We start from the raw sequence: 11,910 nt of genomic DNA on the forward strand, positions 1-11,910 counted from the left end.
CTCTAGGTCTGAATCCTACTGCAGAGTTCCCTACCTCTGGGTTATAGCAATTATCTCCCCAGCAGAGGAGGCTCTGGTACCCTGGAACAAGTACTGACCCTCAACGAGAAGCTAGGCTCGTTGGTGGGAGAGGCTTTCAAAGCTTCCCGTGGAGCTGGGTGTGGTGACTCATGCCTGTAATTCCAGTGACTCAGGAGGTTGAGGCAAGAGGATCACAAGTTCAAGACCAGCCTCATCCTAGTGAGTCCCTGTCTCAAAATAAAAAGAGCTGGGGGGTGTAGCTCAGTGGTAGAACACCCACAGATTCAGCCCCTAGTTCAAAAGAGGAGAGAGAGAGGGAGAGGAAGAGGGAGGAGGAGGGAAGGGGGAGAAGGAGAGGGAGAAGGAAGAGGAGAGAAGAGGAGAAAGGATGGAAGGAAGGAAAGTTTCTTGTGGCCCCCAGCAAGGGGTGTGGACAGCTGAGACCGGAGCTGGCTTCCACCCAGTGCAGTATGAAGAATCTCAGGGTTCCGGTGTGACTGGAGCAGGGCAGGGAAGGGTGGGTTGAAACGAAAGCAGGAGTGGGAGGAAACCGCTGTGGCTGCAGAAAGGACAAGAGGATCTGGGAAGGACCCGCTTCCCAAAGCCCCCACCCCTCCACACCCCCACACCCCCTGCAGGCCCGTGACCAGGGTTCCCTGCGGGACCAGTGCAGAGGGACCATTCTCTTCTTGGTTCTCTTTAGAATCCCCACTCAGCCTGATGAAGCAGGTGCAGGTACCAAACTGGGTCAGGAGCTGGGGTGGTGATGGGGTGTTTCTGCAAATATCAACCAATTATCCATAAGCTCCATCCTCCTGGACACAGAGCTCCCTACGCGAACACCTCACATCAGAACTTCGTTGTCCTCACAACCCTCCCGTGACCACTGCTGTCGCCACAGCCACATCACACACCACACTCCCCCCCTCACCATCACCAGCCACACCTAAGACTGACAGACTTCAAACTCTTCCTCAACATGTGTTCTGGCCCATAAATGCCCAGGCTGTGGGGCAGACACATCATGACCCCATTCAACAGTCTGCAGCCCAACAGCACCAGACCTGAGAGGGCATTTTTGTGTCTGCACCTGACTCCGGAGCCTTGGTGGCCTGCAGGAGCCTTCAGCATGCACGAGCAATGTCTTCCAGCTGCTGGGATTCTCCTGGCTGGTAAGGGGGTAGGGATGGGGCAGGCTAGCTGGAGAGGCCCTGTCCCCACACACTCGCCTGCTGGGGTGTGGCAGGGGTGAACCCCATGGCTCCCACATCAGGGCTGACCTTCCTCATTCTCCTATGAGTCTGCCTTGGCCAGCCCAGAGGATGCCAGGGAAGGGCCAGTGTCCCCAGTCCCCAGGCATGGGGCTTCCTTAGGGCACTCAGGGTCACCACCTGGGGGAACCTGGTGCAGGACAGGCCTAAATGGGGCTCGGTGCACACTGCAGATAGGTGAGGGATTAACCCCCAGAGCATTCAGAGATGTCCCCACATATGCACCTCTCCTGTCCAGTCCCCAAGAACCATTCTGAGTGCTGGTAATGTGCTAAGGCCTGAGCCTTATCCATGATGGACTGGGCAGCACTTCCGGCACCCTTGGGCTGGTCTGGGCCTCATGAATCATTTGTACAGAACAGCCCAGAGCCCCATGCCCCAGCTCCCAGAGAGTACTTGGGGCCCAGGAACCTTCCCTTAGGGAGGGGCCTGCCATGGGGTAGAGCTGGGGTGGGAAACAGAGCGAGGGATCCTTAGGGTGGACACCTTTAACCTCACAGAGTCCTTCCTGGGAAGTAGTAGGCAGGCCTAGCTGTCTGGTCCCATCAGACATCCGGTGGGAGGTTATTTGCCTGGGATAGCTCAGTGGTTTGGGGGCAGATATGGGCCAGGGTTTGGATCTCTCCAGGCCCCTGACGGAAGGGGAGGGTCAAAAGACTGTGGGCCAGCCCCACCCCTGCAGTTTCAGGACAGGCCTCTCCTGGTTTGCAGCTTTCTTGGTGGTCTCAGCTTCTGTCCTGCCCCTTCCTTCTGCTCACAAAGACTCTGGCCAGCCTCCCTTGGCCCCTGGTGCATCTGCTCTGCAAGTCAGCAAGAGGACACTTCTGGCACTAGGTGCCTTGGCAAAGCCCTCTGACGAAATCTTTCCCTTGCTTGGTGGGGAATTGGAAGCATCTAAGAGAAGGGCAGAGGCAGAAGCACTCTCTGAGGGGGCCTCCAGGAAAAGGGCAGAAGCCCTCTCTCAGCAGACAGCGGGGGGCCAGGAGCTTCCTGAAGCCATGTCCTTGGATTCTCCCTCACACCAGCTGACCCGCTTGGGAACAACTAAAGTCTCAGGCAAGGCCACACCTGGCCCAGCCACCTCAGCGCTGACCAAGTCCCAGTCAGAATCCTCAGTGACTGAACCTACAGACAAGACGTTGTCCTCTGGATCTCTGAAGATCACTGCCATATTACAGCCATGGGCTTCGTCTGTCCATGGGCCTGGGAAGAACTTTAAAGCCCCTGGCTCATCTGTGACAGTCCAGGCTCCTACCTCTACAACCCTGAGGGCATCTGCCACCCCTAGACCAATTCAAGAGTCATCCAGAGCACTCCTGGTCTCCATCACCCCTGTACCCCTAGTTGAAACCCCACAATCACTAGCCTGGCTCCCAGCCAGGCACATCCCCAGTCCCAGTGTCCAGATGCCATCTGCTGTAACGACTGGCTTCATTGGGCCAGAAGCCTCCCTGTCTCTGACATTGGCACCAAGGGGCCCAGAGAAGGCAGTGTCCTCAGCGCCCCCAGGCCGACTTGAGTCTGCATCAATGGCTAGCACACAGCCAGCCACAGAGCCCCCTCCCCCTGCAGTCCCAGGGTGGTCAGGGCTGGACCCGACCTCCCCCACCCTCGCAGCAGGCTCAGGACCACCCCGAGCTGCTGTGACTTCTGGCCTGGGGCCCAGTGGTACCCTGGGGCTATTGCCCTCAGCAGTGCCATCCTTCTCCCCACAGCCCTCAGCAGCATTGCCCCTATCCCCCTCCCCATCAGCCATGTCTTTGTCACTGTCACTTTCCCTGCCACCAACATCACCATCCCCAGTCCTGGCCCCAGTTTCCTCTCTCACCACCAGAGTCGGAAGTCCTCCTGCCGGCTCTGAGTCTGCATTGGTGCCCTCAACCCCAGACTCTTCCCTCACACCTGCCCTGCCACCCCTGATGGTTCCACAGTCAGACACTCCTCAGGGGACAGTTCAGCCTGGGTGGAGAGTTTTTGCCAGCCCAGCCCCCACAGCCACCCTCTCCCTCTCATCCTCCTCCAGTCTTCCCTCCACTGCCCCTAGCTCTGGCTCCCCAGGGGTCCCTGTGGGTGCTGACCCCACCCAGTCTTCTGCCCTGCCTCACCCTGGTCAGGCTGTCTCTTTGCAGGATTCAATGTCCTCCGCCCCAGAACCCCGTCACATAACCCACTCTGTGACCTTCAGGATCACCAGTGAAACCTTCTCGGCTGCACTGTGGAACCCTGTGTCCCTGGAGCACCGGCTGCTGAGTGGGCGCATCCGGGACAAGGTGAGGCCACTGCTCTGCGCTTGCGTGAGCGGAGGAGCGAGGCATGCCGCCGAGCTCACGTCCAGAGCATAAGCTCCTTGGGGGCAGCTGGGCACAGATCTGGGCAGGGAATGCCCTGTAAGTCAATGAGCACCACCCCCACCTCCTGTGCTTCTTGGGGTGTGGGAGGAGCAGGAGAGGGGGTGGGCAGGAAGGGGGAACCTAGGCAGAAATACCTCTGGGGAGTACACACAGAGAGAAAACATTCCCAGTGCAGAGACCCTGGCACAGGAAATCAGAGCAGGATTGCTGTGTGGCTGGCTGACTTTTTTTAATATATTATTGTATTTTTTATACATTTATTTATTTTTATGTGGTACTGAGGATCAAACCCAGTGCCTCACACTTGCTAGGCAAGCACTCTACCACTGAGCCACAACCACAGCCCTGGCTGACATTTTTCTTGGCCCAAAGTCTCATCAGAGACCTATGGGCCCTCATGCCCTGGCAAAGAAGGCACAGTTCCTGGAGCCCACACCAAATCCACCTGCCATGGTTCTGGAACCACAGGCAGTGAAGGTGCCTTGGACAGGGAGTACCAGTTTTGCCTGTCATCCAGAACATCCAAAACTCTGAGTGTCCACTAGTTCACTGGTTCATGCCTTCATTCAGTGAATTCATCTCTTCATTCAGGGCACTATGGTCCTGCCCTCAGGGAGCCTCCAGTCTGCAGGACAAAGAGACAGAATGATTAAACAATGTAAAAGTGCTTACAATCACAATAAGCAACGTGAAGAACAGACAGGCTAAGTCGATGGCCAGGGTCAAGGGGTTGCCCAGAGAAACCTTTCTGAGAAAGGGAAATTTTTTTTGTTGTTGTTGAGGGGAACAGCAGGGGGGCTTAACCCCTGAAACACTTTCCCAGCCCTTTTGAATTTTTATTTAATTTAGAGACACTTGCTGAGTTGCTTAGGGCCTGGCTAAGTTGCTGAGGCTGGCTTTGAACTCGTGATCCTCCTGCCTAAACTTCCCAAGCTGCTGGGATTATAGGTGTGCGCCACTGTGCCTGACTTGAGAGAGGGAAATTTTAAGTGGGGTAGAGATAAGATAGCCAGATGAAACAGGGAGGGGCCTTGTAGGTAGAGGGAACAGTATGTGTGAGGATCTCCGGACGTACAGGTGGTCAGAGGTGGCACAGGGGCTCCAAAAAGAGTGTGTTTGGTGGGAGGGGTGGGAGAAAGATTAGGAGAAGGGACTGTCATCCAGGCCAGAGAGGTCTAGGGGAAGCAGCTGGACCACAGAGCCCAGGATGATTGGATTGGAAAGGGATTTTCAGGAAAACCAATAGCAGAGAGGGCAGAGCCTGGGAAGGCGTTTGCCGCTCCCTGGGCAGGTGTTAGAGGTAATGGGCAGGTCTCTGGCTGCACCATAGGAAACAGCTTGGCAGAGCCCAGCAGGGCAGGGGTCAGTGAGGAGGCTCCTGTAGAGGCCAGGTCAGGGATGATGGTGGTAGAGGGGAGGCATGCCAGCCCCCATGTCTCTGTCTGTCCTCAGCTGCAGTCCATCTATCACAAGGCCTTCCCCAGCTTCCAGGGTGCCCACGTCCTGGAGTTCAGGTGAGTGCTTGTGCCTCTCAGTCCTTGCCCCTTTGCCCCCCTACCGGCTGATCTGTGTCTTCCCAGTCATAGGGCACTATCCCAGGCTGCTCAGTCCTCCTGTCCCCCATTATATCCAGGAGCCACTCACGGACAGGAAGAGACCCTGATGAGTGGGCAAGAGGCCCATCTCTGGTTCTGCCCCTGGTTGTGCTGTGTGATCTCAGATGGTCTTTTGCCTGCTCTGAGCCTGATTCCAGCTGCAGTGTTGGGACAGGAATGCTGGACATTGAGCACAATGGGAAAGGCAGGGGCAGCAAGAACAAGTCACTTATTTCTGGGCCAGAGCAAGCAAAGAGATGCCACTCCCCTGAGGTGCTTTTTGATTCTGAGCATCCAGGGAAAGAGGATGCTGGCCAGATTCAGCAGTGAACGCCAGTTCTGTGATTTCATGAGAGAAATTGAGAAGGTCCAAGCCATCACAGCCCCACTTCAGTGAGCTCAGCAGCACCTAGAACCCCGTATGCGCAGGAATTTAGAGGCTTGGATACGCCAAGCCAAGAAGAGCTCACTGTCTCGCCAGGTGGTGGTCCCAACTGGTTAGAAAGTCTTCCCATTTAATGAACTGGAGTCTCCCTCGATTTCCCTGCACTGGGCCTGAACAGAACCTTTATCTCCCTACCCTTGAGATGGCACAGATAGACAAGGGAGGGACAAAGTTATTCTGGATCTTGAACCTACTTGTTCCCAGGCCTTTTCCTAATAGTTTCTTCAGACCCCTGCTACGGCCAGGCTGCCTCCATAGGACATGACCAACTGGCTCATCCCTCAGGTTTTCAGAAATTCCCCAGACATGCTGGGAAAGGGGGCACATGCCTCTGATCCCAGTGACTCTTGAGACTGAGGCAGGAGGATTGTAAGTTTGAGGCTAGGCAGGGAAACTTAGGGAGACCTTATTTCAAAATTTAACAAAGGGCTAGGGGATAGAGCCCAGTGATCGAGTGACCTTGGGTTCAATACCACTCCCCGAAACAAACAAAAACCTCAGACCTCCCTGTCTCCAGAACTCCTGCTCCCTATGATGCAATGAAAGATAGTTTTCTCAGTGTTATCCAGACTAGCATCCTGAGGGCTCAAAGCCACTACAGCCTGGCTGGGTTACGCTGCCCCAGGCTCTCCCTGGGCAGGATTCATAGTGGTCCCATGAAAGCCACCTTGCTGTGGTGTCCAAGTGGGCTTGCTTTCACTGAGCACCTGCTCTGTGCTCTCCTGATGGTGTCAGTCAGGCTTTGCCACAGTCATCCAGGAAGGGGCTGCTCATCCCCATTTGACTTAGGAGGACACTGAGGCCCAGAGGGGTAACATGACCTGCTTGGACTCATACAAGACTTCCCTGTGCAGCCAGTGGCTTCCCCTATAGACATCCCTCCTTCAGGACACTGGCTCTCTTTGCCTCCTGGGACCCTCTGGAGGACATAGATCTGTCCACAGGCCTGGCTCTGTAGCTGTGAATGCCTCCCTTGTGTTTGGGGGCCAGCCTCCGGGCCCCTCGGCCCAGGAAATCCTCTGGATTTTGTACCGCCACGTGAAGGCCTCCAGGGGGATGCTGGGGCACCTGTTCCTGGATGAGAGCAGCCTCACTGCTTCAGGTGAGTCCTGCCTCTCCCCATGCCTCGGTGCCAGGCGGTGATGGGAGAGGAGGCTCCTGGGGCCTCCTGAGCTCCCACCTGTGGCTCTGCAGGGTCCACCCTGACTGACCTGGCCCTGGAGACCATCTGCATCAGCTTCACTGCTATGAGACCCTTCCTGCCCCAGCTTGTCCTGCCTGGTTCTGATTCCTTTGCCCTGCTGGAGGATCAGATCCTCCATCTGGTGAGGTGGCCTCTCCCCTTGCTTCTGGAGGTTGGCATGCTTACCCTGCCTTCCTTGAAAACAGGTGCTGTGGTCCCCACAGAGGCAGCACCCAGCTTGGCCCTGCAGAGGAAGGTGGGCAGGGAGGGGTGGGGGTTGTGAGGAGGAGACAACTCTTCATGGGAACATGGCCAGACTCTATAACCAGATACCCCAACCCAGGAGGCCATGTGCCAGGAGGCTCCCAGATCCTGCCCCACCCCATTCTGGGTCTCAGGAGAGACAGCTCCTGGCCAGCCAGCTCTGACCTCCAGGTCTCCCTGCAGGTCACTCCTGTGGTGTCAAGATTCTATAAGGAACCTCCCCAGGAAGGCCCCCTACTCCTCTTCAGGTGGGTCTGTCCCCTTCTTACCCATCCAACCTGCTCTGCCCTCTCTTGGGGGCTCCTCTCTGGAGTACAAGAGGTAGCTCCGTTCCTAACCCAGAGCTAGAACATGGAAGCATTTGTTTGGGGGCCACCCAGGGGAGGACTCTGTTCCAGGTAGCTCCAGCTAGCCTCATGAGGCTCTGCCCTTGGAGGTAGGAAGCCGTCACACATGGGGGCTCGGTGCCTGCTTCTAGAAGCCCACGCTGGCAAAGAGCCATGACCCTTGCACTGTCCACTGTTTCTCCCTAGTAATGTGAACCAATGGGTGCGAGTTTACATGGAGTATAAGTTCCGGAACTCCATTCCCACCCACCTCAGAGGCCTGGCCAATCACCTGGCCCACAGCATCATGGATCCCATCCTCCAGAAATCCAGCATTGTGGCCAACGGTGAGTCAGGGCTGGGCTCCCTGTGTGTCTCCGGGTCAGCAGTGTCTTACCTCTTTAGGCCTCATTGTTCCTCTTCTGCAGATGGGCAGAATTTCTTTTCAACAGCAAAGTTGCCAGGGCCACAGGGAGAAAGTGGATATAGAGCTTTGGGTGGGGAACTGGATAGAGGTGAGAAACTGGGGTCAGTGAGATAAGATGGGCAACTCTCTTGTCCAGGATCTCCTGGACCCTAAGTGGCAGGATCTGGGGCTGTGAATGTAGCTCAACGATAGAGCGCTCGCCTAGCATGCATGAGGACCTGGGTTCCATCCCCAGCACCACCAAAAACGAAAGAGATCTGTCCCAAGTCAGTGCTTAGCTCTGCCCTCAGGGTCAGATCTGCAGGAAAGCCTAGTGTCCCCAAGGACGCCCTCCCATGGGGACACTTAGGCAGGCTTGTGCCATACAAAGAGATGGCCCTTCACCACCCCCACTGGGAGAGCTCTGGGTCCATTCCATCCACACAGGCGGAACTGCTCTCGAGAGGTTCCTCAGCCCAGGAAGTGCTGGTCCCCTGTAGCCTCTCGAGGGAGTTCAGTGCTCCTCCTTCCCATCCTGCCCGTGAGCCCCTCCACAGCAGCTCCTGGCTGCCAGCAGCCCCAGAGTGCAGACAGGTCGGTTTGAGACTCAGCCCTCCAGAGGCCAGAACCATTCCCCAGGGACCCAGCCCCCAGCATATGGCAGCCTTTCCTCGATGGTCTTCACAGCCAGTGGGACCGTCACGCCTGGTGGCAGACAGCAGGGCACCTCTTACCCTCATGGAGAGGGCTGTGCTGTTTGTCTACAAGACCCTCCACTGCCCCACCTGGGGAGCATGCCTCTTTCCACTTCTCCCCGAGAGCAGGGACAGCTGAAAGAAAACCAGTCTCCTACTATGTTTCTAGCACTTCTCATTTGCTATTCCATGAGCTAGAGTAGGGGTTCTGTCATGGGCCACAGGCGCTGCCTCTGCGGCAAGGACACAGCCACAGATGACACGTCACCCACTGAGCTTAATCATGTTCCTATTAAACTTTATTTATGGATAGAGAAATGTGTCACATAATTTCCATGTCATAAGGTGCTCTACTTAATGCACACTTATGTAAAAGCTGTCCTGCTGTGAGGACATGCCTATGATCCCAGCAATTTGGGAGGCTGAGGCAGGAGGATCACAATTTCGAGACCAGCCCCAGCAACTTAGCAAGGCTCTAAGCAACTTAGTGAGTCCCTGTTTCAAAATTAAAAAAAAAAAAAAAAAAAAAAAAAAAAAAAGGTGGGGAGTGCTGGGGATGCAGCTCAGTGGTTAAGCACCACTGGGTTCAATCCCCCAGTACTGGCGAGAAGGAAAAAAGCTACCCTTAGCTCATGGGCCACACAAAAACAGGGAGCTTTGCCTCTTGGACTGAAGTTTGCAGTCAGATTTGGGCATGTGGCCTGGGGGCAGGATGTGGGTCCTGTCTCAGGTTGCCTAGGGGATGAGGCCCTTGATTGATGTCACCAACATTCCACCTTTTGCTCTATTTTTTTTTTTTTTTTTTGGTGGTGCCAGGAATTGAACCCAGGGCCTTTGCACATGCAAAGTAAGCACCCTACCAACTGAGCTATATCCCTAGCTCTCACTTTTTACTCTAGGGGAGAAGGCAGAGCTTGTGCTGTGTGAGATGTGGCTGAAGATCCTAAGCCAACCCTTCACCAAGGCCTTAAAGGACAAAACCAGTCCCGAGTCCCAGAAGCTTCGGCAGCAGCTAACAAGATGGGTGCAGTGGTGGGATGGAAAGAAGCAGGGAGCAGGAGGCTGGGGATGGGGGTGCTGGACCTGGCTTTAGCACAGCTGTGACTCTCTTCCTCCTCTCTTGACCCACAGCTGACCAGGGGGCTCAGGCCTCTGCAGAACTTTGGCCAAGTGGTGGTGGAGGAGTTCCAGTGAGTGCCTGGGCTCTTCCCAGGGGCTGGGAGCAGGAGGACCTCCCTGAGCCTCCGGGGCTGCCCAGTGCCCTGAGGCCTGTGGTGATCCTTCTTCCAGACCAGAACCACTGACTGCCAAAGTAGGTGCCATCTTCTTTGGCGCCACACCAGCCCAGGCCCTCATTCAGGACAGCGTGCGCCAGGCTCTGTACCTCCTGTGGAAAGATGAGGGCCTCTGGGGCGAGCTGGTCACGCTAGCCCTCGGTCAGTGCCTCGCTACCTCCTGCAGGGCTTTTCCCTCTGTCCATGGCCTCCATCCATCGGTCTCCTCCCTTGGGCTCTGACTTGCCCCAGTCTTCCTCTCTTCTTCTGGGTCTCAGGCCCCCAGGCTCAGGCCCAGCCCTTCCTTCTCTCCCGAGTCTCCCCCAAGGTGCTCTGGGCTCCAGCCCTCCTGTTCCTGCAGCACCTTCTGGGCCAGGCGCCCCCCGGGATTCTCTGTAGGCCGGGCCTTGCCTTCCCAGCGCGGGAAGGATGGAGACCCACACCAGCCCCTGCCTTCCCACGCTCTGATGCAGGCACCCCCAGCTCCGGAGGCTCCTGTCAGCCTGGCACCCCCAGCTCTGCACTCCTCATCCTGAACCCCTTGCTTGTCACACTCATCCTTTTCCTGGTGAGTGTCCAGCTTGGCAGGGGCTCCTTCTTCGGGGTGGGGGTATAGACTGAGCCTTTGAGCTCAGAGCTCATTTTCTACCTGTACCCAGGGTCCCCTCGTGTGCCAGGTAGAGATGGGTTTCCAGCCGGGGGCCTGGGCCTGACCCCATGACTCCACCCTTCTTAACACCCCCAGGTGCTGAAGTAGGCCTGCCTCAGGGTGTCCAGCTTGGGGGACCAAAGCATGCCCCAAGGGTAGCTGCACCACAAGGCACCGAGGCCCCTCTCCAGCCAGGCAAGTGGAGTCCAGCCCCCCGAAGGCCCGAGGCGCATATGCCAGGGAGCGGCCTGGCTCCTGTGAGCGCCCCCCTGTTGCTGCAGTGCCTGGGAGGGAGGTCAACACACCAGCCATGCCCCTGCCCTGTAGCAGACTCCTCCAGAAAGCCACTTACTCCAGCTCATTCCCAGATGCCAGGGACAGAATTTAGGGCCACAGGAGGCCAGGAGAACTGTCAGAGAAATGGAGATGGAGGAGAGGATCTTGCATCCTCCACCCAAGGCCCCCATCAGTGGCACCACCTGCCCCTGTAGGAGGCCCCAGTTCGGCTTCCTGTGCTCTCCTGCCTGCCCTTCGCCTCTACCCAGGGCAGGGCACAGAGGGCTGCTGTGCTGTTCTGGGAGCCTCCAGTTGTTCCTGACTCCAGACTTTTCACTCTCTTCTCGCCCAGGTGACCCCTCGTGATATCCTCCCCTCACTGAAACCCAAATCCAGACCTCTCCCTGCATCCTCTTGTCCAGGGTGCAACAGACAATACCTCAGCCTTATGGAGTGAAGCCAGAGCTCCAGAACCTTCCCAGAAACCCAGAGCATAAAGGGCCAGGCATCAGCCCAGGGTCCACAAGGGGGCTTCTTCCCTCCTGAGACACCCAAAGACTGGACTCTCAAGGCCTGGACAGAGGTGGGGATGGGAAAGCAATCCCCTGTCACCTTGCTGGGAAGGCCAGCTGAACTTTAACCCCAGGTACTCCCTTGCCTCACCCCATGATGCATAAAGTCTGGAAAACACTTACTACCGTTTAGTGCTCTCGTGGGGCCAGGCCTGGCTCCTAACTCCATGCACCTCCCACCTCTCCACACTGCAGGCATTGTGCTGGCTACAGACTTGGAAGTCAAGGCCACAACCAGGAGCACACACAGCCAGACCAGGACAGAACAAGGGTTTAGGCCCAGCAGTGGTGCCCATTTGCTAGGCCCGGTGGCAGCCTCTCACCCTATAGGATAGGAACCAGGCTCACAGGGCAACTGGGAACAGGGGCTCACACACAGGGTGTGCAGATGGGGGTGTTGGGGAGGAAAGGGCAAGGATTCAGCCCACAGTGACCCTGGAGATGGGGACCATACAAGCCAGGCCCTGAGGATCTCCCAATGCCTCAGGGAACGGAACGTGGTGGGAACAGCAGCCCAGCTTGCCTCCCGTAGCACTTTAAAGGTCACCTTCATCTGTAGGAGGTGGGCCAGCATCTCAGTCA

At 56.7% G+C, this 11,910-nt stretch overlaps 1 protein-coding gene across 1 annotated transcript; it reads left to right on the forward strand.

Annotated features, from left to right (window-relative positions):
- The first annotated feature begins 1,074 nt into the window (after positions 1 to 1,074).
- LOC124976352 (taste receptor cell protein 1-like) lies at positions 1,075 to 11,439 on the forward strand. The gene is made up of 12 exons (XM_047539273.1): positions 1,075 to 1,193; positions 2,004 to 3,562; positions 5,096 to 5,157; positions 6,628 to 6,785; positions 6,878 to 7,008; positions 7,314 to 7,378; positions 7,664 to 7,803; positions 9,457 to 9,581; positions 9,689 to 9,747; positions 9,848 to 9,993; positions 10,305 to 10,399; positions 11,109 to 11,439. Exons 1-12 carry the CDS (start codon positions 1,151 to 1,153, stop codon positions 11,211 to 11,213), a joined length of 2,688 nt encoding a protein of 895 aa, XP_047395229.1. The 5' UTR covers positions 1,075 to 1,150; the 3' UTR covers positions 11,214 to 11,439.
- The last annotated feature ends 471 nt before the right edge of the window (positions 11,440 to 11,910 follow it).

The sequence above is a fragment of the Sciurus carolinensis genome, chromosome 2 (genome assembly GCF_902686445.1).
Source record: "Sciurus carolinensis chromosome 2, mSciCar1.2, whole genome shotgun sequence".
In the NCBI taxonomy this organism is placed as follows: domain Eukaryota; kingdom Metazoa; phylum Chordata; class Mammalia; order Rodentia; family Sciuridae; genus Sciurus; species Sciurus carolinensis.

Coding starts and splice junctions, on each gene's coding strand:
- LOC124976352 (XM_047539273.1), top strand. CDS start 1,151: ATGCACGAGCAATGTCTTCCAGCTGCTGGGATTCTCCTGGCTG. Junction 3,563..5,095: donor GTGGGCGCATCCGGGACAAG/GTGAGGCCACTG, acceptor GTCTGTCCTCAG/CTGCAGTCCATCTATCACAA. Junction 9,582..9,688: donor GGCAGCAGCTAACAAGATGG/GTGCAGTGGTGG, acceptor CTTGACCCACAG/CTGACCAGGGGGCTCAGGCC.